General features: G+C 37.7%; 4 protein-coding genes and 1 non-coding gene across 6 annotated transcripts; 1 reads left to right on the top strand and 4 right to left on the bottom strand.

Annotated features, from left to right (window-relative positions):
• The first annotated feature begins 400 nt into the window (after positions 1-400).
• LOC117634094 lies at positions 401-1,737 on the top strand. The gene has a single exon (XM_034368013.1). It carries the CDS (start codon positions 545-547, stop codon positions 1,409-1,411), a length of 867 nt encoding a protein of 288 aa, XP_034223904.1. The 5' UTR covers positions 401-544; the 3' UTR covers positions 1,412-1,737.
• A 44-nt stretch (positions 1,738-1,781) lies between these two features.
• On the bottom strand, positions 1,782-5,801 carry LOC117634093 (protein NUCLEAR FUSION DEFECTIVE 4-like). The gene is made up of 3 exons (XM_034368011.1): positions 4,989-5,801; positions 3,411-4,333; positions 1,782-2,953 (listed from the first exon to the last, which is right to left on the bottom strand). The coding sequence occupies exons 1-3, from the start codon at positions 5,310-5,312 to the stop codon at positions 2,464-2,466; spliced, it is 1,737 nt and encodes a 578-aa protein (XP_034223902.1). The 5' UTR covers positions 5,313-5,801; the 3' UTR covers positions 1,782-2,463.
• Positions 5,802-11,214: 5,413 nt separating this feature from the next.
• Positions 11,215-13,060, bottom strand: LOC117634327. Of its 2 annotated transcripts, none has more exons than XM_034368392.1 (2): positions 11,627-13,060; positions 11,215-11,549 (listed from the first exon to the last, which is right to left on the bottom strand). In XM_034368392.1, the coding sequence occupies exon 1, from the start codon at positions 12,866-12,868 to the stop codon at positions 12,257-12,259; it is 612 nt and encodes a 203-aa protein (XP_034224283.1). In that variant the 5' UTR covers positions 12,869-13,060; the 3' UTR covers positions 11,215-11,549; positions 11,627-12,256. The 2 variants fall into 2 exon arrangements, with proteins under 2 accessions (XP_034224283.1, XP_034224284.1); XM_034368393.1 differs by having other exon boundaries at positions 11,653-13,060.
• A 5,882-nt stretch (positions 13,061-18,942) lies between these two features.
• Positions 18,943-19,033, bottom strand: TRNAY-GUA. The gene is given in 2 exon segments: positions 18,943-18,978; positions 18,997-19,033. It is a non-coding gene; the product is annotated as a tRNA-Tyr (tRNA).
• Positions 19,034-21,100: 2,067 nt separating this feature from the next.
• On the bottom strand, positions 21,101-24,494 carry LOC117636041. The gene is made up of 9 exons (XM_034370469.1): positions 24,218-24,494; positions 23,894-24,090; positions 23,206-23,387; positions 22,790-23,074; positions 22,639-22,697; positions 22,479-22,515; positions 22,302-22,373; positions 21,838-22,165; positions 21,101-21,732 (listed from the first exon to the last, which is right to left on the bottom strand). Exons 1-9 carry the CDS (start codon positions 24,330-24,332, stop codon positions 21,259-21,261), a joined length of 1,749 nt encoding a protein of 582 aa, XP_034226360.1. The 5' UTR covers positions 24,333-24,494; the 3' UTR covers positions 21,101-21,258.
• Positions 24,495-25,052: the final 558 nt, after the last annotated feature.

The raw sequence follows: 25,052 nt of genomic DNA, 5'->3' as shown, positions 1-25,052 counted from the left end.
AAGGCAAAGGTGCAGTAGGTTATTGAATTTAATATGCTAACTGCTCCCTTAATTTTGGGTCCCTAATTTATTACCAATCATTTAGTATTTACCTGCCCACTGTCACATTCAAACTCTCTTCTCTTCTGTTGTATTTTGGCAACATTTACTCTTTGCTGCGTAAGCTTTGTCTCTTAACTCAAACTTTTAACCTGTTCAGTGAAAGAAACTCATTTGGGATCTTTAGGTCACGAGGTCGTTTCAAGTGTCGATGCTCCAACTTCCAGGATATTGCTAATGTCACAATCAGTCTCCAACAACCATCCAAATTTTCCACAGAGAGAAATTAGAGGGAGGAAGGGAGGGAGGAGGCCCCCATCATTAACTTCCAAAATGAATAGCAACTTACCCACCACATTAATTAATTGGGGTTATCCGTTTTCACTTCCCTTCCCTTATCATCTCCTTCCTCCCTTCTTCNTATAATAGTATTTGTATGTCTCCAAACCACAACCTCACCTCACATATATAAATTTTGCATCACATAACATAACATCACTTTTATATGATGGACTGGTTCTCATGGCTGTCAAAAACAGGTCTTGATCCATCGCTTATCTACGAGTATGGCCTCGCCTTCTCTCGCAACGAGCTGCAATTCGAGGACGTGAGTTACTTCGACCATGAGTTTCTGCAGAGCATGGGGATTTCTGTGGCCAAACACAGGCTAGAAATACTCAAGCTTGCCAAGAAGGAGAGGAGTGGATTAGGAGGCCACCCAAGGTCGCTTTCAACGCTAAGCTGGGCGCTTATCAGAACCAAGAAGTGCTTCAGCAAGTACTTTAACAAGTGGGTTTTTCACGAGGACCTGTCTCTTAAGGATGCGGGTGAGGGGGCAGCTAGGTATCAAGACCATTGGAGAGGAGCTTTGTTGAGGAAACACAAGGCCACTGTCAATGGGGAGGTGAAGGAAGAGAACCCGGTAATGTTCAAAACTAGAAGCATGGCGCTTTCTGGACCTTTGGATGGGAGAGTCCAAGAGAGATTGATGGCCAATAATAATAATAATAATAATAATAATAATAGGAGCTTGAAGCTATCTGGGCCGTTGGATGGGAAGGTTCATGAGAGGTTGATGTATACACATAGAAGCCCAAGACTTAGAGGTCCTTCGGATGTGAATGGAAGGGCACCAGAGAGGCTGTTGGTTGAAACTACTAGGAGCCCCAAGTTGTCTGGGCCTTTGGAGGGAAGAACACATGAGAGGCTCATGGTCTCAAACAAAAGTCCAAGGCTGTCTGGTCCTCTGGATGGAAGACTTGTTGTGAGCCCAAATTTTTGCACTCCATATGAGAAGGAAAGGGTTGACGATGTTGATTACGATGATCATTCACTTTGGACTGCACTGTTTCAGGATATGAAACCCACTTGATAGTTTCTCTCTGCACTCCTAGTATTTGCAACCATTTTTGTTCATGTGAAAAAGGAAAAGACGCATGTTCAGACAGAGTGGCCTGGACTNGACCCTTTTTCGGTGTGTTCGTTAAAGTTCGTGGATTATTTCCTCAGTATGAGGTACTCTCATTTATCTTCAGATGGGAAAGAAAGCCCTAAATATATTTACTGGTTGATTTGTCCAATGTTGTTTATTTGTAGTTTTCTTCACTTCAGCCATGTATGTATGCCTTCATTGGGGCAAATTCTGGGTTGAGTTCCTATCATCTATCAATCAGTGAACTTAATGGCATTTGATTGCAATCGGGACTAGCTTTACAGCAAACTTCCATGATTCAGACAGACTCTTGTTTTGCATCGATGAGATTTATACTTTTGCATTAACTAGTCGACTTCAACAACACATGGAGAATAATTGCCACCCAACAAAATATTAAACACTACAACATATTTAACTGTCATATCTATCCATCATCCACTTCCAACCAAGCAGCTAAATTCATTCAATCCAAACAATTATTGAAACCTATAACTGAATTTCGTAATCATCCCTGAGCGACATCATACATGTCCTCATGATGCCAAAGGAACCCCTTATAGGTATCGTAGTCTTCACTGATGCCGGAGGGCAGAGTGCTGTTGATAATTATATGATAACTTCACCGAGAAGGACACAACATCGACTCTTGACGCATTTGACGTTGAAGTAAGTAAATGCCACAACTTTCTTATCTAATTTACTGCTCAGTACCTACCATGTAGTTCATAGGAGGCACTCAAGAGCTATAATAAGTCTCAAACTGCAGCTTTGTATACAGCACCTGAAATATTGCATATTAGTATTGTAACCAACAAAAGTACAAATAAGCTCGAGCCTTGGCATGCGTAGATCCTATTGGTGCCCAAACATGGACTCCATTGATGGGCGTTTCGAGATCTCCAACAGTTCTACCAATATGCGCGAGACCTTCAAGGAGTATATAGGATGGCTCCTTGGACAGTTGAACTTCCACTCACCACACATTGTTCTTAATGGTTTGTACTTTGCGGTACCCTGAAGGAACCCCCAGCATAAAGCATTTGGTAAACAGGCTTTATCCTTATAGACAGAACAATGCTCAAGATGGTACCCACGCCACAGACAGCTGCCAGAACAAGGAAGGTCAGCCTAAAGCAATTTGGACCCAAGCAGGAGACATTTGTCCCATAGATATTACTACTCCCATGCTGCTTCGCTGCTTCATTATCATATACGTACCCTGCTAGGAGACCTGAAAAAAGAAATGCGCCTAGAGGATTCCCTAATGACATGAAATTGTAGAATATGCCAAAATGCCTCAATCCAAAGAGTTCCGAGACTGTTGGGATCATGATAGAAAATTGGACTCCATAGCAGATTCCAAGTAATGCAGTTGCAGCATAAAGGGTTCCACTGATGGCAGAAGCAAACAGCAGATATGTACCAATCATTATAATTTGAGTGCATGTCATCCAAACTGTCCGAGGGATTGTTTTTGACCTGCAAAGAGAAGTTTCTCTAAATCAAAAGGACCTCCATTTGGATGTTGGAACAACATAAAACCTCAAGCATATTCATGTAGCATAGCTAATTTCACGGAGAGGACAATTAGCAGAGTCTGCTTTATTATTTTGAACTTCACTATATATCTATAGAAGTTCTATCTAAAAGAAAAGTTCAACTGTCTGTTTTTGGGGACAAATTACAAGGTTGAATTGAGAGTTCTGAATTAATAGCTGACTACATTGACTGCATTAATAACTGAGTTTGCCTCATTGCCGGTCTGTTTCATATTCTTGAGGGTCTCGCAAATATCAAATTACTCAAATCACAAACATTTCAACAACAGTACTTCTCTTATCCCTTAGTTTACAGTGGATAATTGGTTTGGATCAAGAATGATGTGCTAACACACACTTACCTGAAGATTAGCCATAAGGGATAAATGTTTACTGACCTGACAAAATGTTCAGAAACAACTCCTCCACCAAGACGTCCCACAAAATTGCCAAAGCTGAAGAGAGACAGCAAGATTGTGGTATCACGAAATCCTTGTGCAATCCCTATTTGGGCTAGATTATTGAGAACAGTTACCCCAGAACCAACCCCTACAAAATAAACCACGAATAGGAGCCAGAAGTCAGCCTTGACCACAGCTTCACTAAACTTGAAATCCTCCCCTCTTTTGGGCCTTCTCTTTCTCTTCACTGCCCCCTCACCCTCTGCAAGAAGCATAGCTACATCAGATGAATCATCACCTTCACTTGCCAGGCTTGTTGTTGATGGAGATGGTTTCAGCAGTGGTTCTGTTTTGTCTGCATTGCCTTCTCCATTATCCAAGCCTTCCGCATGGTTCAAACTATCAGAAGACCCAACTGTTTGACCAAGCGTCCCTGATTTGCTGGCTCTGGTGGGATACAATGTCATTTTTACAGGAATTGCAAGTGGGGCCATGAGAAGCAGAACCATTATGACAACAAAAGTGTTGGTAACTGTAGCACTTAAGGTAAGGACATCATCCAATACCGTAGTTGTGAGAACATATAACCCAAGCACAACGCTTGCAACTTGGATGAAAAGAAAGTGGCCACGCTCTGCAGGGTCTTGACTAGAAGCTGGAGTACAAGGCCTAACGAAATACATCATGATGAAACATAGAATTGGAATCCCAAGTACAAGGAAGAGTAGAAGATTAGAAGATGAATTACGAAGCAGAACGCTGTAAATTTCTGTAAATACAGCTGCGCTGAGACCCCCATAACCTTTTAGAATACCAGCAACCATGCCACGACTAAGAGGGAAGTTTCTCATATTGGTTACAAGCACAGCCGTGGTAAACCAAGCATTACTATTAGTGGCAACACAAAGGGCAATCCATAACTGCATTACCAAAGAAAATTCAAGTTAGAATTTATAATCTTAATTCTTAATTCTTAGAAAGTTTCTGTATTTGCAGATAAATCATATCCATCCACAATCATTTAATTGGATAATCAAATCTCCCAAAAAAAGACAAAAAAGAATGGCCAAAAGAAAGCTGCTTGCAATTTACCAATGAATCTGAGTTTCTTTAATGGAATGGCATTAACCAAGCAGCCCCGCAAGGTCAGATCAAATGCAAGCACACCAATTTTTATCAACCAATTCGTTCAAAAGTTTTAGAAAGAATTAACAGTTTAACAGGAAAGCATGTTAATAATAACATCATCAAACCCATAAAGAAAGCTAATAATCTTTGGAACTAGTTCCAATTTAACATATCACAAGTGGATAACCATCGAATTGTAATTTGTAACGAGAATATTCCACTCTGGGTGGTGAACTTCATAACTGTTTTTTCATTTTTCAGAGAAGAGGAAATTCCTAGTAGTGTCTCAAAACGAAAACAATCTGGAAGCAAAAGTCGCTCTATCAAAGTCAAATTCAAACATCACTAAATCGTACATGATAATCACTGAAAAAATGAACCCATTAAGCCATATTTCCAAGCAATCAGATGAGCAAAAGGATTGAAAGAGAGAAAGAAAAAACATACCAACCAGTAGGGCAGAGGGTGAAGTGTGCGGCTGACAACAAGCCAGAGGACACCATAACCAGAGAAGCAAGCGAGAGCGCCAATCAGAAGAATGACCCAAGGCGGGAGCTTGTTGGATGCAATACCTGGAATGAGACCAACATTTTCACCTATGTCATTGGCCACACCAAGCATGGTCAGCTGTCGCTGGTTGAAACCCAGAACCGATTTCAGCGAGTGAGAGTAAAGTGGAAAAGTGTAGGCATTGCCTGCTGCTATTTGGACCCAAACTGCTGCTCCCAATCCCACCCATGGCGGTCTGGTCCCTGCTTTAACGGTCACCATGGATGGAAGCTGCTAGAAAACTCAGCTCAGACAAGAAGAAGAAGAAGAAGAAGAAGAAGAAGAAGAAGCTGCTAATTAAAGTTTGTGTTGTTGCTCTTAAGAGGAGATATGTGGGCAGGGCAGTGGTCTGAATCGATTATCTGGGTTTGTTGTAGAAAGAAAGATGAACCAATGACTTGGCGTTGGCGTTTGGCATTTGGGACTTTCCTTCGGTTTTGGTCTATTGATTTCTCTCTTTCTCTTCCTTTCCTTGTATGTGAAATTTTATTTTATTTTTTAATATTTATTTGTGTATAGTTATTAGATAATTATAACGAAAAAAGAATGAAGCCAAATTGGCAACTGTGGCCGAGGAGGATCAAGCATGAAGCAGAGCAGCAAAGCATCGCCCTGTGTCTGTCTCTGATCCCTCCTCTCTCCTCTCTGACGCAGAGGAGACGAACGGGTCTTGGCGCGTGACAAGGAGTAGGAGCTAGCTAGGGCCGTGTCACCTGATTTGTGAGCCCTACTCGGTGAGTCATTTCATTTCCTGTTGTCCAAAAGTAAACAAACTGAGCCGGTGCTCGGGAAAAGCATGGCTGTGCTTTGCTCCTAGCAGGCCACGTGTGTTAGGAGCCGATCATTCCGATTCACGAGTTGAGCCCTTAACTCTTGACAAAAGAAAAATTTAAGAGATTTAAATGCCCAAACTAGCATTTTGTAAAAATCTCAACTAAACTTTAATCAAGAAAACCCAGCTTAGGGGTTTAACAACTAGTCCAACAGGAACTTTACAGGCCCAAATAGGTTGTACTTTCAAGTTCCTACACAAAATGACTGAGTTTGAAGATATTTATAAAGGACTAAACACCTGAAGTTTATTCTTGCAGTCGATATGGGACTCCAAGAAGAAATGGGAGTGCAACTTCTCTCTCCACTCTTTTCTTGATTTCTACTTGGTTACTCATCCATCACTTCTCCTCTCTCTTCTTTTTCTTCCTTTCTAATCCATGAATGCCAACCTTCATTTTCTTTCTTACTTAAAATTAAAACTCTTCAGATATGGAACAATATGTACGGATCCCGTTAGGAAAAAAAACAAAAACACTTCTCCAACCAAAAAAGAAATCATTCTTCAATTCTTTATCTCTACTGTTTCTTCTCTTGCATTTTTATTTTTCTGGGTTTGCACTAAATCATTTATCCGATGTATATGTTCTCCATTGAATCCTCATTGGAGCTCTCTTCCCTTGTTGCAATACCCCACACCATCCAGATTTTTTCTTTATCATTTATCTTTCTGTTTCTGCACAAATTCATTACTTTTTTGGTATTGAGATGGAATGAAAACCTTTAATTAAGAAAGAAAGAAAATCAAAGAATGAGTTTTAAAATTTAGAAATGTTTCCTTCTTTTTTTCGTCACTTCAATTCAATGTAGGATTGGAAAAAAAACGCAGATGGTTTTTTTTTAAAGTTATAATTGCCTTGGACCTCCTCTTTCTGATTATCCTTGGAACCTATTATAATTGCCCAAGGCATAGCTTATTTTGAAAGTTATAGCATGTTTGAATTCACCTTATATATATATATAACAATCTATTATTTTATATACAACAATCTATATAGTATATTGATTATTAATCAAAGTAATTTGTCCTACATATTATATATTTATATTTTGTTCATGTGAATCAAATTTTTTTGATTCCATGCTAAAGATGGATTCACATTCATCAATTGATGCTCAAGACTCAAGTTATAGCCGAGTGACTATCACATTGGTTTTAGATTCTAGTGGGTCATGAACATGTATAAAGAGTGTTAGACGTTAATCATGCTCTAGACAATTGTAATACTACAATTTTCAGGTTGAAATACTACAATTGTTAAAGCTCCAATTAATATACGCACATTATATGTGGTGTTTCATGTATAAAATGATTTTATAATTAAAAGTTTAATTGAAGATAGTTTATAATTTTAAAAATACATACATAAATATAAAATGAAATAGTATAATACTTCCTACATTTACCATATATGTACATAGTACATATGGATATAACAAGCACACACATGCACCTTTTTGTTATATTAAATCAAGCATATTTGCCAAATATATATATATAGTCTTAAAGTTACATACTACTATGTTTAGTTTTTTTTTTTTTTTTTTTTGGTCAAGCCTATATTTAGTATGTACAAATATTTGTATGTGGGTACTAAAACTTAACAAATAAGAAATGAAACATATATAAGACCTATAAACTAAAAATAATGCAATTATACTTAGAAACTCGGAATTTTTCGGAAAAAATTGGAAAAATCGGATCGGAATGGATTCGGAGAACTTCGGAATTTTTCGGATCGGAATTTCGGAATGTTCGGCATTTATCGGAATTTTCGGATTTTGGCATTTTCGGATATCGGATTTATCGGAGTCGGATTTTTTTGGAAAAAATCAGACCGGAATCGGTCGGAATCGGATTTTCCAATCCAACTTACACCTGTGGTTTTATACAGGATGCAGATTTTTTAACTAGAATTCTGCTCTTGTTTTTTATCGTAACAACAATTGGGTTGTAGATATTATCCCTTGACATTCAATACAATATCTTTTCCAACATAAATAAATAAATAAATTTATTTTGGGGGTGGTTATAAAGAAGGGCAAGTTAGTCTTTTCAGTTGGAAAATAAGTGATAGGGTTTCGCTAAGATAAAAGAATCCAATTGTTGTGCAAATGTCACAAGTAACTTGGACTGCATGGCATATGATTCAGAAGAACAAGTCATAGGATGATTATATATATTAGGAGAGTGTGATTGTTACAAAAGTTTCAGTTAATTAAAAAGAAATGTGGGTGGCCCATGGATCATCAGTCTGTCTGGTTGGTTCTTCTGCTTGCTTCCGAGTTCCGAGTTCCAAGTTCCAAGTTCTTTCCTTCCAAATTAATTAAAGAAGAAAGAATGCACAGAGAGAGAGAGAGAGAGAGCACATTCTTTGAATTTGAGCGCACGTTGCCTTTATTTATATGATTCATTGATATGGCAGACAGACAGACAGACAGACAGAGCCTGGATCCCTTTTTTTTCTCCAAAGAAGAAGGTGACTGACAAGAGAACAGCAGAGAGAGGGCTCACTCACATCCTCCAAACTTAGGCTACAAGTCCTCCTTTCCTTTATTATACTTCTTGTACACTAACATTTCCCTTTTCCTGGAAAGCCAACATATTATTGGGGGAATGGGCTTCTTTCTGGTTTGGTTGCTGCGAATGGGTAACGCTGTTTTAGGAAGGGCTTCATCACTCTCTCTCTATTTGAGCCCGTTAAGAAAAGGCCCAGCTGCTGTTAAAGGAGGTGGGTGAGGCTGTGGCCTCATCATGATCCATGAACTCATCAATATAAAGGAACCACTCGAATGAATGAATGCCCCACATGTTATAATGCGATCCAGCTAAATTTTGATTGTCCATGGAATTTAGGTCAGTCCATCTAAGTCTTCTTTCTTTCTTTCTTTATAGGGTAATTACATTTTTGGTCACTGAGGTTATAATATTAAAATTTTGGTGATCAAATTTAAATTCGAGCCTAACATTTAATGAAAAATAGAAAAATAAAAGTATATTTGAACTCCAACAAACAAATACTCTAAAGAGCAGAGGCCTCATTTGTTACACAGGATTGTCTTAGCATAGATTATGCTTAAGGATTGTTGTTGCTTGGCTTGGCTTGGTTTAAACTAAATTACATTTGTCATACATTTGATGTATGCTTGGACTATAACTAAGTTTTATTTTTTACAAAAATTAAGCATAATTATTTTTTTTTGTCACATTTTTGTTGGGTTTCTAGTCACATTTTTGTTGTTTCCCAGAAATTTGATGAAGAAGCATGATGGTATACATACAAGAATATGATATGCATCTTCTTTCTGCTAGTTATTTTTGTTCTGGCTGTGATGGTGGGAGGTTTGGAACGGTTGCAGCGCTCAACGATAACGAGGGACTATTTGTTCCCCCTTTCTACGCGAACTTCACTAACACCACCTAATGAGGTGTTTTTGATGGAACCAGTACTAGTAATCCCACTTAAAATTAGTACAAACTACCAAGTAAAACAAACATAGAATAAAAAGTTAATACAAGCCAGTCCAAGTCTAAAAAGTGAATGGGCATCGTGTCATCATGTCATGTCATCAAGCTTATCCAGTTATATATCTTCTTCTTTATTTGGGTCCAAACTTACCTTTCAAGAAAATAACGTTACGATAACCAAAGATATTTGCGCAGAGGCAGAGGCAGAGGCCCCACCCCACTAGTATAAATCAAATACAATAAGTAATACAGCTGTTTCTGTTGTGAATATATTTATATATTACCAACAGGATCCTCTTCTTGCGCGCGGGCGAGAGCAACATTCTCTCTCTCTCTCTCTCTCTCTCTCTCTCTCTCTCTCAAGATATACACGTACCAAACCAAGTTACCAACAAACAAACACAGAAGATTAGTAAAGGGTTTTCTACATTATAAATCTATGCTACAATTACAATCCCAAAAGGCTAGCTGCTAAATAACTCAACTGCAAGTCCTACGCTACAAAAGTTGATAACCGAAAATATTTTGCGTAATGTATGGGTGGGCACTGGGCACCGGGCACCGGGCACTGGGCTGTGTGAATCTGTGATGTGATGTGGCCTTATGGCCCTTATCCTTATATGCTGCCTACCACTTTGAATTTTGCAGACTAGCCATAACAAACAAACAAACAAATGTAACAAACAGAAAGGAATAGGATCACCATCCATAATCCATCGTCACCCCTCCAACACCCCCACGTGGATGGTACATGCACCATGGCGCTGGCGTGACGGGCTTTGTCATTACCCGAACCCGAACAATACTCCTGGGCCCCACCCACTTCCTCTTCCAATTTGGTTGCGAGTTGCATGCACAATACAATACAACATGCATTCCCATTCCAACTTCACTTTCTTCCCCTGTCGATCCTTTGATGGGAAACTCATTTTGCTCTGCATTGCACCACTTTCATATTCAAAAAGATTAGGGTTGGAATCTGACACGTAATGTCTAGTGTGCTACATATGCATAATGCAGGTGCAGCCGCTAAAAATAAACAAGCAGTGCTATATAAAGTAACACAACTAGCAAAACTAAAATACTATTTACAAAGGCCCCTTGTACTTGTGGATGTGATGTGACTGAATGCTACTTATATAATTGAGTTCAAGCTAAATTCATTTCCATTTTGCTAAACGGATAAACCAAGTTTCAACGTTTGTCTCAGCACTAAAAGACACTGCCCAAACAAAATACATAAACATAAACACCAGCTCCCCTAGCTATGTCAAATCAAATCCCTTCCTTTTCCATCCCTGCGCACCCATGCCCATGACTATTTATGCTTGGCTTCTTTTTCAAAACCTTATCTTCCACACACACAAACCAAAATAACATTGACCGGGAATATTAAAAAATGTCATCCTCATTGCATAAAGTTTTTCTCTGGGTGGGGACCGCTAAAGTACCTTTTTTTCTATTGTTCTTGAATTGGATGAAGATGGATGAATGGGATGATACACATACACAGTTGAACTTGAATTTTAAGCAGCTGTACTCCTTTAGGCTATGGGCCCCTTCATTTTGGGCAAATGTTGCTTTAATTAATCCAATTGCAACCCAACTTGTTTAGGTCCAGTCGTCTCGCACATCGACTTCCCCATACTAATTAATTCCGTCACCCTTCACTTTTTAATATTCCCAAATAACAAAAGAGAGAGAAAAAAAAAAAGAAGAAGAATCAAAATTTATAAGTTCAACCGATTTGATTCCAAACAATTCTAAAAAATGTGTGTTGAGCAATAATCATTTTGGCATCTTTAAAAAGAAAAGAAAAGGGACTGGTTCATCGTCATCGTCCATAATTATGGACTGACTGATCATTATAGCAATTTTTAAACTTCTGTTCCTTTGTTGCTTCACATCACATGCTACCCTCAGGTGCCCGGCACCAGCTGCTCATCATCATGAACAAATCCCCAACTTTATTCTTTTTTTCTTTTCTAATTTAAGTTAATTGTACTGTTCATTAATTTTAGAAAGAGCATTCATTAGATTCGTTTTAGTCCAATAATCCTTCCCTCCAAAGGTCATCCAAGTGGCATTTTCTAGCCCCGATTTCTCAAATAAATTGCAGTCCAATCCAATCGGTGCGAATTCCACTGAGATTTACATACCTGAAACAAAAAGAAAATAAAAAGAACAATTAATGAAAGAATGAAAAACGAAACAATTAATTCATAAACAAACCAACCTCCGATAGCCCTATGAATCCAGGACCTGGTACGGGGTAAACGGAAGGAACATACGGTCAACCCACAATATACCAGACAAGACGGATGATGATACGTATACGCCTACCGTCACGGCAAAACGGATAACGGAACACGTCAAAACTAACGGAACGGAGAACGCACACGCTGCTGATTGAATGGCTAACGGAAAACCAACCCGGAGAAGTTGAAGAAATGGGCTCAACTAACTAGTAGTGCCAATTACCAAACCCAAGCCAAGTAATGAAATCTGCTTGCTTCGAATTTAATTTTGCCTGCTAAATTTATGCTTATATGGAAGTTTAATAAGGTCCCAGAAAGCTTGGAGCAGCCAACAAAGGCGCGCCACTCATACAAATATATGCGTACTTATATATACAGAATCATAGCTAGGTATCGTATCCATTCATATCGATTCATATCAACATATTCCCCTAGCTGTAGCACTTCGGTCACCAATCGGTCAGATCACTCACTTTCACCGGATCCTGACACTTGATCGCCGCCGATCGCGGCCTCACCTCGCCGGAAGATCTCAAAGGATGTGCAAGAATAGCTCAGGATCTAAAGGACTCAAGTTTCGATTTTAATTTCAAAATTAATTTTTCCAATTACTCGTGTGACTTGGACATGGTGGAGAGCCGGCTGGGCCTGGGCCGGAAATCGGCTCTTCTCCTTTGGCTGTGGGAAGAGGGGCGAATCAAAGCGGACAAAGCGCGCCGCACCAGATCGCCTTCGACGCCGCCGATTCTCACGAGCGAGTTCGTCATCGCCGATCTCCGAGCGTTGAGGCGGTTCTGCGAGTAGGGTGCCGAAGCGGTCACGTGGGAGCCGAAGTTCTTGTGGAGGCTGCAACGGAACGAACCGGGGTGATTCGTAGGGGAACACATACAGGTGCGCTTCTGGTTGCTGATCTGACGGCTCTTCACGGCGTTGTGGTGGTTGCCGTTGCCATGTGGAGTGACAGAGATGGAGCGGCTCGGGGAGATGGGGCGGTCAAGGGAGAAGCGTACGGACTGGGCGGAGGGTGAGGAGCTGGCGAGGTTGAGGCGCGTGGGAGAGGCGGCGCGCTGGAAAAAACTGGAGGAGCGGGAAGAGAAGCTGGAAGTGGAGGAGGCGAAGGCTGAGGAGGACGAATACTGAGTGTTGTGGAATCTTCCAGCCGGTGAAGCCGAGCGGATGACTGGCCCGCACGATGATCTTCTAGAACTTGCTGCTGCCATGTATGTTGATCAGGTTGAGATTTTAGAGAGAGAAGATTGGAGACTGAAAGAGAGAGAAAGAGAGGGAGGGTTTTTTTTTTCTTTTCTTTTTGTGTAAGCTGCGTTTCGCTGCCCAATTCGGCAAACCTAGCTTCACTCGAGCTATGTATTTATAGTGAATGAGGGAAGGAGAAAATGGCTCAGGTCCCGCGATATTTATTTATTCGGTTTTCTTTCGTACCCCTAGATTTTTGCTTATTTATGTTGTGGGTACTACGACTGCCACGCGTATTATTTATTGCAATTAAATTGTGTTTTGACCATAAAAGCTAGGATTTCCTCCAAATGCCTTCCCTAATTATAATTAGAAAGATAGTAATCGACAGTATTTGTACATTTTTTTTTTTTTTGGAGAATAATTAATCATATGAGAGATGAATTTGGATTTGATTAAATAAATTGAAGAAATTTGTGGCTTAAAAGGCTGTGATAAAAAATACAAAGTACCTGCCTAATTGTAATTACAGAAAAACTAATTATGGAAAAGTTATGGGCATCTAAGCAACATTTAACCTAACCAGAGCAACAGTTGGGGGGTTGGTTAGAGAGTATAGTAAACTAGGGGCGAGGTTAAGATTTTGCAGTTTGGGACCAACGGTTTCGACGCCAAGCTATGGGCAGTGCAGCCCGCAGAGACGAAGTCACGCAGAAGAGCAATTAAATAAAAATAAAAAAGCAGACTGTTTTATCTGACAGCGTTTCAAAGTAGTCAAGCGACCCTTCTCCCACGTACTTCCGTTTTGACACGCGCACACACACAATCGCCTCTTAAATTCCACGTACGTACGCTACCAATTTCTCTCTCTCCTCAGCCCCTTGTTTTGTTAATTTCGTTTTATTTTTAAATATAAATTATGCCATAATTAATTAGTTTTGTCTAATACGGAAGAGGAGGAGGAGGAGGGAGATAAGCTGTTTTCACTCGAGGCATATATTAGGTAAGGGTATGTAAAAATAACAAATATTATTCTTTAATGATATGTATGTAATGGTTGTAATATCTTTTTTATTAAAAGATGCGATAATATATTAAATTTATATATATATTATACGAATACTATAATTCGAATTTAGATTTTTTTTTTATAAAAATAATTGCTCGAAACCACTACACCAATAAGTGAATTGCATAATGATTGTAGTTCTTTGTCCAATTAAAAGTTGCTTCAAACCACTAAGGATTGTAATCCTTTGTGCAATGAATGGGATTGAGTTTACACATAAAAATATGAAGCACCAACATTAAGAAGGTAGCATGCATTTCTATTTTAGCAATTAGGTTGATTCTTCTTGAAACAAAAATTATAACAGGAATGGAATCCATATTCTTTTTTTAATGTGTTTCAGATCTACCAGACTTTTATTTTAGATGACCATTCATGTGATGTCTTTGATTTTTCCGAGATATGGAATCAATCTGGGGACCCTGCAAGTGTATGTGGCACACTTGCATTGAGGTGGGGGACACGTGCTTCTCTCAGAATTGTTCCACTTGCCTATAATTCTCTCGTCCTCACAAATCGTCAAAACGGGTGCGGTGTTTGCTAATATGCTTACACCCAAACCACTCCGACACGCATTAATGATAGTAAAATAATGATATTCTCTTTTCACATACGTATTTTTCTATTTAATTAATTAAATTTCAAATTAAAACCTCATTATTGATTCTTTTTATTGTTGAGTATAAGTGATATAATTACATATGACAAGAATTTCACACAGACATCCAATTATAATATTATGGGAATTCGAACTAAAAACTTCCAGTTTACCTTTATTTTAAAACTGGGCTAGACACGTTGCCCATTATTGATTCTAAATAATTCAGTTTAAAAGATTGTCAATTTCATTTTATATTTGCAAACATAAAAAATAAATATATAAAAGAAAAGTACACGTAGCTCACATAATGCTTCTAATCTAATAAAGGTGTGAGCGCCCAAATGCGATGTTTGACAAAGTCGTGTCAATATGTCGACATAATGGAATAGAACCGTCTCAACCCAAAATATATGACAAAATGGGAATCAAATAATGCAAATAGGAAAACGTTTTAGGCACGCAAGACTTCTGGAACATAATACACAGTGCATGCAGAAAAAGAGGTAGTCTTTTCTATATCATAATATAATTAGTTACTAATTGCTATATAATTACCATCTATTTCTTCTTTTTTTTATAACAAAATTTGCTTGTCGACATCAGAAAATACTTCCTAAAATTATATTGATATACATCTTCTTTATAAACTTTTCTTTTTTCATCTAAATCACATTAATTTGTTTTCTTGGCCCCAAAGGAAAAGACACTACCAATGACAAGTACTATTCATTTGGTCTTCGTTTTCTTTCCTCTTTTTCACTTTCTTCTTTTTCTTTTTCTTTTATTTAAATATATTATCTTCCATAGGCGGATTATTGAGTATAGAAGAAATGTTAAAAAATATATATGATCAGAAAAAGGAAGAGAATAAAGCTAAAAAAAACAACGCAATTACATCTTTGTAAACTGATTTTGATATTTTGGCAGCTAGCAATTACCATCTATTTGTAAGTTCAGAAATTCTCCTATGTGGACGTCCGGATATTATTATCGTGCGGACGTCTTGTATTTTCTACTACTCCTCCATGCTTTTCTCTTTCTTTACAATGACATCCAAACATTATTATCATGCAAACATCATACTTTCCTCTTTCTTTACAATGAAATCCAAGCATTATTATCGTGCGAACATCATACTTTCCTCTTTCTTTATAATGACATCCAAGTATTATTATTGTGCAAACATCCAGATGAGTATACGTAAGAACAAAAGATGGCAGGAGGTTTACAATATGCATGCACTATGCACATCCAAATTAAAGATTAAGATTCTCAAATGGGTAGTTGAAGTTGTTGCACGTCTCTTTACTGGAATCATATCTCCAACAAAATATTTATTTAAAAAAGAGAGACAAAAAACAAAAAATATGAAAGTAGATGGTGAACTTCAAACTTTAGAATTTCCCAAACAAAGTTATCTGCTCATATTTATTAACCAGGTTGTGGATACAAGTGAAACAGTGGAAAACCCTGCTGATCATCAGGGGATGGGGCCATTAATTCAATTACTTAATTAGTAGGTATACCTAGCAAACCACGGGCTGACACCAAATTAGTAAAATTAATTACTTTGATTTTGTTGAGTTCCCGTGAGGATTTAGGTTAGAAACTTCATAAGCACAATACGCATATTAGTATCTTAATCATAAAATTAGGAATTAGTTGGGTGGCAAATCATCCAACTCCTCCAACCTCTCTCTATGAAAATAAATTAATCATGTACACTATTGTGGACGAACTAGAAAGAGAGACAAATTGTGTCGAAGCTTTTGCATCATGTTTTATATAGCTAGGTTGGTAGTAAGTAACCATTCAATTTTCCTTTTTTCTGTATGCTCATCTAACTCATCACTTCATTGATTTTGTTTGCAAACCCAAGTAATTCTCAGAGTCACTTTTGCTTCTGCCCGACTTTGATTTGAGATCCCCACAAATTGCTGGTACCAGGCTTCAATCTTCAAGATCTGGTACTTCATTTTTGTTAGGTTAGGCTAGTAGCTAACAGCAATCAATTTTTATCTTCTTCTTTTTGTTGATGATTGGCTCAAAAATAGTCAAAAGCAAAACTGCTTTCGGCTTGATTGGCTCAAAAATAGTCAAAAGCAAAACTGCTTTCGGTGCTTTCGGCTAGCAGACAAATTGGAGACAAATTAATGACTAGCATTGATGGCTTACTTTTACCTTTTGACTTGTGTGTTTTGCTTTTGCCGTTGGGTGGTTGAAGAGCAAATGTTTGGCTTATAAAAGGGAACATGCATTTGGGAAAAATGGTAGAGCGGAAAGCACCGAGAGTTGATGAGAGAAGAAAGAAGTTGGGAGAGAGAAAAATAATAGTTTGGGCAACTAAGTTTTTGTTGCTACTGTTGGTTATTTTTCCCTCTCTAAATTGTACTCAATTTGTATCCCCTTTATATTCTTGAGTGTGTGAGCTTGGGTATATTTGGGGCTTGGGTTTTTTGAGTGGTTAAACACTATTGTATTCTCTCATTGATTATAGTGGAATACTCCGTCGTCTCCAAACTGGATGTAGGCAATTGCCGAACCAGTATAAATCTTGGTGTTGTTCTTGTTGATTATTTTGTTCAATTTTTTCTCCTGCCTGTTGTTATTTATTTTTCACTCGCAGTTGGTTGACGCTTTCGCACAACACTTTTTTCGGTTGGTATATAAGCAGGCATTGGATCACCTATTTTTACCGAATCACGATGAAGCAGTAAATTATCTTTTGTTATAGGTGGTTCTGTTGAGGATGCAATGCAACCCATGTTCAAATTAAAAAGAAGCTTAATTTTATTACTTTTCATTTATTTTACGTAATGGGCGTTAGTTTTGAAGTCCTTAGATGAAATATAATTGAGATGACATGTGAAAAAAACAAGTCAATATATCATAGCAGAGAAAATTCAAACAGAAAATTGGGGCGGTAGAATAAATCATGGAATCTTGGGCTATTAATTAGCCTCCCCCCACATTGAACTTTCTTAATTTTTGTTAATTATCTCATAAATGTAAAACCTCAGGATTTAGAAAGAAAAGACGAGTAAGATGACCGCTGAGAAGAGAAAGCTTAATTGTATTACTTTTCATTTATTTTGCGTAGAAGGTGTTATTTTTGAAGCCCTTAGATGAAATATAATTGAGATGACATGTGGAAAAAACAAGTCAATATATCATAGCAGAGAAAATTCAAACAAAAAATCAGGGGCGGTAGAATAAATCATGGAATCTTGGGCTATTAATTAGCCTCCCCCCACATTGAACTTTCTTAATTTCCGTTAATTATCTCATAAATGTAAAACCTCAGGATTTAGAAAGAAAAGACTAGCAAGATGACCGCTGAGAAGAGAAAGTCCAAGTTTTGGGTCAAGCATTTCAAGCATTCCAAGTCTATCACCTTCTTTAATATAGTTTTCCTTTCCCCTCTCCCTTGTCAATCTCATTGACAAGTATTATATTCACGTTCAACTACTCTAGAATCGGCTGCCAACGCGTATAATTATATTTATTTTTCAAACCCTGATATTATTATTATGGCCAAATTAGATATTTCCATGCTAGTAATTAACAAATTAAAGATAAGAATGTAAAAAAAATCTAATGGGAAATATTGATCAAACAACAGCTTTGATTCTGTCGATGAGTTCCTTAATTATCCACAAACTATTCCTACAAGCAGATATGATTCTGAAAGCAACAGCCGCGCACAAACAAGTAAAAGTCTTTCATTTCTTTTTCTTGTATGGCTGGCTGGCAGCCTCCTCTTTTGTTTTTCATACACAACACAAGTAATTAAATTGATTGGGCTTCCAATGCACCCAGTTGACATGACACACTGGGGCCTCTACTTTGGACGTGGTCCTTCTTTGGCGGAGATTGAGATTGACATTGAGACTGAGACTGAGACTGAGACTGAGAAAATTCAGTGAAAAAATGATTTTTACTTGCAAATCAATAGTTACTGCATGCTTCAGTTGAGTTGAGTTGTTTGAAAATGAACGTCACTACTTTTCTTCTGGAAATCTTGTTTGCCAAGAGTTTGAAAATGCAACCTAATGTCCAATATGATTGAATATTGGACGAAAAGTCCTCCCACATGGTGGGGGATGTGGGTCGCACCAAGTTTAGTTTTGGAAGCAAAAACAATCTATGGACCAGTCTGTTATTATGTGAACTGCACTGCACTGGATGGTTCGTCCCAGCCCAGGTCAAGGGTCAAACTCATAAGCAAGTTGGTGTTTGCAAGTCTGCGCAGCATGCATTTGAATTGTCTGAGCTTTTGACCTCATAAACATTTCTAATTTCTTCAAGCAAGTTGGTGTTTGGAAGGTTCTTGTTTGTTGCCCTAATCAATTTTGGGTGTGTTTTATTTACCGGCTAGTGCGTTTTGGAGGAGGTTGAATAAATAATACATGCAAAAAATTAAAAAGATTTCCGACCTGCCGGATTCGAACCAGCGACCTAAGGATATCTGATGGATTTTCCAACTACAGTCCTCCGCTCTACCAACTGAGCTAAGGTCGGGTTGTACATATGCTTCAGATTTATTATATTTATTTTAATGTAATAAGATTGTTCAGCTGAGCTTTGAGGTTATCAGTAAATTAGCGCATGTGTGATGCATCAAATCATGCCATTATTGCTTTTGTTATTATGTCCTTCAAAGGAATGCCATACACAGTACACTGATGGTAATCTATATAAATAATTAGCATGTTCAAGTTAGGGGGGACAAAGGAAAATAAATTAAATATGCAGAACCACCACCACTGTTGCTTTTTCTTTGTTCATTATTGGCAAAGGGAATCAAATAAATCACTCCCCATGTAAGAAATCTTAACAGGATCATATATATATATATATATTTTTCCAGAGATAAAAAAGTATGAAGAAAGCAGAGAAACAATTACAAAAAATATATTATTTATTTTTACCTTTCCTACTGTACAAACATATTTGATCATTCATTAAATCAAGAAACTGCAAGCTGATTTCTGGTGTTATTCATTAAACAGAATCTGGTAGGCCTGGGCTGGAACTTTCTTCTCCTTTGAAGATCATGGCTGGAGGGCTTGATGAGCTGAAGGAGCAGGCACCCCTTAATGGAATTTGGTTTAACAACAAATGCAGGATTACTGATAATGGGGTGCTGCTTATTGGAATTTCTGTGCAAACTGCACCTGAAAGATCCAGGATGTGAGGTGGGTGAACATAAACATGTGCGGTTTGAGTTGTGTGATTTTGAAATGCAGGTTGCAGTTTTTGAGGCCATGGAATAGTTCAACCACTAACAATTTCTATTTTCTATTAGGTTGGGGTTTGTTGGGGGAAGAGGCTAACTACCTTTTTTTTTTTTAATTTGGTGATTCAAATGAAACTAATGGCTGGTTTGGAGTTGGGGGATTTTATATAAGCTTCTTCTGGTTTTTCGAATTTACCTTAGTAACCTTTTCCTTCATACCCACCCACACCCTCTAACTTCCTTCGATCAAAATGATGATGATGATGATGATATTTCAAGGACATTTGGATTGGAAGGGCACAAGAGTCTATATGTCAAATCAGTTTTACCGTTCAAATGGATAACTAATTGCACCAAGTTACTTATAAGTAGGAGTTTGGAAACTATAAAGGACAACAATTATTGTTTACCTCAATCTTGATGGCATTCTTCTAGACGGGTATAGTACATTTTTACCCTTCTTTTCAAATTAAACGTTCATGTATTTTTACCTTGTAGTTAATTTATATACTGTAATAAAACACCTAATTAATCAAATTGGTTTGTCGGTCAAATATTGGGAGAATTGCTCTTCTTTCATAGAGAGATTTGAGATTAGTTATCGTCGTTTTAGTCTGTCGACACTTACTTCTAAAAGTCATTTTCATAACACATAAGTAAATATTTTCTCACGAGATGATATGACATGTGAAAAACTTGTTTGTTTTCACTTTGTATTAGATTAGAAGATATGATATCCTTCATTTAGTGTGTGGGCTCTTTTTGATTGGTTTAGCGTTCCAACAACATTTGGATTGCACGCAATTAAGAGACGATACACCTTTGCGGCAATGGAATGGCTAGCTGTAAAATAAAATAAGATAAGATAAACATGAGTTTGCCTTTAGAATCAATGAATGTTGGGTTTTCAATCAAATTAAGGATGTAAAATAAATAATATAAAAATTGTGTGAGACAGGAAATGAGATATTACCAAAGAAATTGGAGTCGCATTATTATTTTGATCATGAGCCTCTACTGTTGACTTGTGACATACGGAAATTTGGCCAATTTTCATCTTTCACTCAAAACAACATTCTTTGATGTTGATTGAAATTGGCTAAGTGATTGCAACATTATCTGTAATTGATTCCTTTATTTCAACATGCTCATCCTTTAGACTAGATTTCTTTCACATTGAACCAGTACTCGTTGATTTTGATTGGATGATTAAAGGTTGCCCAGTTTATTGTAGTGATATTTGACTGATAGAGATTGGAAGGCAGCTAATCCTTTATCCTTAAAAGGGAGGGTCGGTCTATTGAATTTTATGTACAGTCGGTGGTGAAGCAGAAAATTACTCAAACAAGTTTCACAGGAGGAGGAGGAGATACCAAAAACTTGAGGGTAAAATAATCACTGAGATATACATCCAAAATACCAAAAATACCAAAAAAACACATTTTACCCAATAACAAGGAAGCTCTGCTTTGCTTTGGTTGTTGCAAATGGAAGAAAATGTTTATGATTAAAATGTCGCCTTGTCCTGGAACCCTACTGAAGTCCTTGGAGTCTTGAAACTCATCCTGGAGGAGGAGGAGGAGCACCTGGAGGACCGAGGCTGATGACTTAACTCCATCTCAGATTCTCCACAAACTCTCGACGACAAAATCTTTTTCGTGTAGACACGATGTCTTCGTTCGCGGGCATAGATAACCCAGAAGATCAAGGACAGCATTACAGCTGCAGAAACCAAAAACAACCCAATGTAGATCCAAGCACTGTGGATTCGCAGACCGGGACAATGTTGTTTGCTTATGTCCGAGAATGCGTCCCTAACAAACGTGCAGTCTGTGAGGTTAAGAAAGAAGGGACCGTAACGATACAGAGCATAGCTCACATTCGCGAAAGCTGACATTTGTTCATAATAGGTTGGCGTCAACCGCCCAGGACCTATACAAACACCAGCGGCTGAAACCTGACACACATACTTCTTCCATACCTGCAACAATTCAATTTCAAACCCAACTTAACAAAGCAATATATAATAATGCAGCAAGCATGAAAAATGGCATTGATATTTGTTTGTTAGTACGTATATAAGTACCTGTCCGGCATTTTGCAGTTCGACCTCACCAGGGATACACTTTCGATCGGAGCGATCATCCAAGAGGGGGTTGCAGAGAGGGGGTAATGGTGGGCCAGTCTGATTGAAATGCAAGGGACCATCGACGGTCGGAGAATTAGTATTTGCGACGTCGTTGATGACACGGTTGAGCACTGTCACAGTGTATAAGGTTGCATCCTTGGTCCGTAAAAACACCTCTTGTGCTAAATCTTTGTTCACGCATGGCAGTACATCTTCTAAGGCTGTATGAACCTTGGGTTGCTTCTGAACCCACTCATCCATGGAGACACATGCATCTGCAAACACACTATATACACAAATGCACATAGAAAAATGAATTGATGCTCTATGCTTCTAGACAAATATGTAACAACCAAGACTAAGCTTGACAGGCTGAAATTAACATCTAAATGCTGCACTTAAGGAAAGTGAAGAGAGCTTACTTATGGACGAGGAGAAATATACCACACAAAATGATTGTTCCCGTGACAAGAATCCACCCAATAATCACCAAACTGCATCAAATGTCCAAGTGTTTGTTAATGAACAGATTCCAAAATTTAAAGACCTGCCTTAAAATTTGAACAGGAAACAGCTGTAGGTAGGTATTTATCACTTACCAGTATACAAGAAATTCCAGCCCAAAAATGGAAAATACTGCAAAAAGTAGTCCCCAAGGAAAACAAAAAACAAAAAAGAGAAGAAGATTAATAAGGCATAATTCTAAAAGTGAAATCTCCAAACTTCCTACCTCTAATCAAAAGAAAGTAAAGAACTTACAAAATCCTATAAAGACCAAACAGAGCATAATAGCAGCAAGAACAATGAGAGCCATTCTTCTGCAAAACATAACAACAGATACACGTTATCCAAATTTAGCATTGTGAGCACAAGTTTGAAGTTGCAAGAGCTTGTAGAAGAATCTAATTACATGATATCCAGGCCATCTTGTATACGCTTTGAATTCTTTTCAGTTGTATCAGAAAGAGTATTGGCAACATTTTTTATGGTTCCCATAATGTCATCCATACTCTTCTGAATATCCGCCGGAAGAACTATGGCGTCAAGTCCAATCTTCTTAGCTGCACTAAGATAATCTGACACATTCCTGAGGTTTTCAGCAGTTGTATCTGCCTGATCCACTACATAACTCAGCATGCTGCATGTACTGTTGTGGAACTTGTCCTGACCAGTGTACAGCACAATGCATCCGACACTAGAACCCACCACACAAACAAGCATCAAAATTAAAAAAGGCATCATCAGTTCAATGCTAGAAATTTATCTGCACTGCAAGTTGCGTCTTAGTGTAGATATGAGGAAGGAAAGAGATAGAAAGAGAGTTACATTGCCATGAGGGTGAAGAAGATAAGGATCATGAGAGAGAGAGCATATGCTATTCTAGAATAGCCATAATGCTCTTTTCGACAGCAGCAGTAACATATACAGACAAGGCACAAGCATATCCCAAACAGCAGGAACCATAAACCAGCGGTGACAAAGAAGGGAGCCGCGGTAAAACCAACAGACTGCATCATAAATCAACAATCTATATCAAAAGCATTCGTTGAGCAACATAATCGACCATACATTTCTTCAACTTAACAATGTCAAAAACAGAATAACATGATTTGAGAAAGAAAGAATATGAAACCAGAGTATCAGCAAACCCAACAAAAAATATGTATATATATAATCAACAAGGACATCATTAACGCAAAAAAATTTAAAAACTGGCAAGTTCATCATGGCCTATATTTTTTTTTTTGGGTCTGATCATGGCCTACTTATATGTATCAAAAAAAGTTTCAGTAAGTCAGGAAATCCGCAAACCAAATGCAGAAATTCACAAGTTAACCACATACATACAGGAAACCAGAACACGGACCTCATTCTTGATTATCAAACAGCATAATTGATAAACCCAAATAACATGATCATTCATTCATAAATTGAGAGAAACCCAAATAACAAAAAAGAAAAAAGACAATGAATCAAAAGTAAATTAAATTAAGGTTAAGATAAGAGAACTGACCGCCCAGTAATGCTTATTGCTGATGTTCCAGCCTCCTGTGTATCTGTTAAACCCATTAAGAGGGTCTCTTCTGCTTGTCCTCTGCTGAGCCAATAATAAGACAGTCGTGTTTTCTTCAAGAAACCTCCGTGTGTCCAATGGCCATGTCGCCACCCCATTGATCCCAACACGCTCTCTCTCACCAGCTACCTCTACAGCTGCACATCCAACCAAATTCAAGCAACCCATTTTCTCAATGAACACGAAAGTAACAGCATTTTCATCCAAAAATAAAATAGGAAATAGAAAAATAAAAATAAAAGGGGGCATTTCATACATGAGTACCTGTTGTTCGTATAATGTTCAAAAGGTCAGGGCTTCCGGAAGTTAAAGAAATGAAGAAAAAGAAGGAAACAAAAAGAAGGAAAATTTTCAATGGGTTTGATCTGAAGCATAACATTTTGTTTTTGGTTTTTGGGTTATATTAGTAATGCTTCTTCCTGTTGTTGTGTACGCGTCTACGTCCGAGAATTTCCTCAACCTCTGGTTTTTGAGGCAGAGCTCGCGGGCGGGGGAGAGACAAGGACCCGCCTACAACTTGTGCGAGGTGGGGTTATTTATACATTCATACCTGCACACGAACTTGTGGGCAGAGAAGCAGAGATAAATAGACACTGAGAAATTATTTTACTATTATTTTTAAGCTAGGATATTTGATTTATTTGTTTTTTGGTACTAAGACATTTGAGTTTAAACAAAAATAAAAAGATACCAAAAAGAGGATTAAACTAATACTTGTCCAAGTTATGAATCGGTATGACATACAATCAAATCCAACGGCTCACGTGTTTATACTCAAAATGGAAAAGTAATCTAATCCGTCAAAATTTAATGGTTAAAATTATGTCGTGTACCATACGAGTTTGTAGATAGAAATTCTCAAAAGAATGATAAAGGAAGGTTTTAAAGTAAAATTTGACTATTGACAAAACAAATATTATTTAGCTGGAAATCGTAGATTACAACGATGCAATAAGTTTGTATTTATTTAGTTAGTAAATAAAGATTCATACAACCGTGTTATTCTTGTTTAATTTATAGGTTTTTTTTGTGAAATTTAGAAGATTTTAATCGTTTTAATTGATTTCTTAATTAATTATACGAGTGTGATGGATAAGAT

This window comes from Prunus dulcis, chromosome 7, assembly GCF_902201215.1.
Source record: "Prunus dulcis chromosome 7, ALMONDv2, whole genome shotgun sequence".
Lineage (NCBI taxonomy): Eukaryota > Viridiplantae > Streptophyta > Magnoliopsida > Rosales > Rosaceae > Prunus > Prunus dulcis.
The sequence above is the reverse complement of the archived record's forward strand: the minus strand, read 5'-3'. Positions and strand labels throughout refer to the sequence as shown.

Excerpts from the sequence above, each read along its gene's own strand:
- LOC117634094 (XM_034368013.1), top strand. The coding sequence starts at position 545 with ATGATGGACTGGTTCTCATGGCTGTCAAAAACAGGTCTTGATCCATCG.
- LOC117634093 (XM_034368011.1), bottom strand. The coding sequence starts at position 5,312 with ATGGTGACCGTTAAAGCAGGGACCAGACCGCCATGGGTGGGATTGGGA. Across the intron at positions 4,334-4,988 it reads ACCCTCTGCCCTACTGGTTG|TTATGGATTGCCCTTTGTGT; the intron begins GTATGTTTTTTC and ends TTGGTAATGCAG. Across the intron at positions 2,954-3,410 it reads GTTTCTGAACATTTTGTCAG|GTCAAAAACAATCCCTCGGA; the intron begins GTCAGTAAACAT and ends TTCTCTTTGCAG.
- LOC117634327 (XM_034368392.1), bottom strand. The coding sequence starts at position 12,868 with ATGGCAGCAGCAAGTTCTAGAAGATCATCGTGCGGGCCAGTCATCCGC.
- LOC117636041 (XM_034370469.1), bottom strand. The coding sequence starts at position 24,332 with ATGTTATGCTTCAGATCAAACCCATTGAAAATTTTCCTTCTTTTTGTT. Across the intron at positions 22,516-22,638 it reads TTTGGTCTTTATAGGATTTT|TATTTTCCATTTTTGGGCTG; the intron begins GTAAGTTCTTTA and ends TACTTTTTGCAG. Across the intron at positions 21,733-21,837 it reads AACTGCAAAATGCCGGACAG|GTATGGAAGAAGTATGTGTG; the intron begins GTACTTATATAC and ends GAATTGTTGCAG.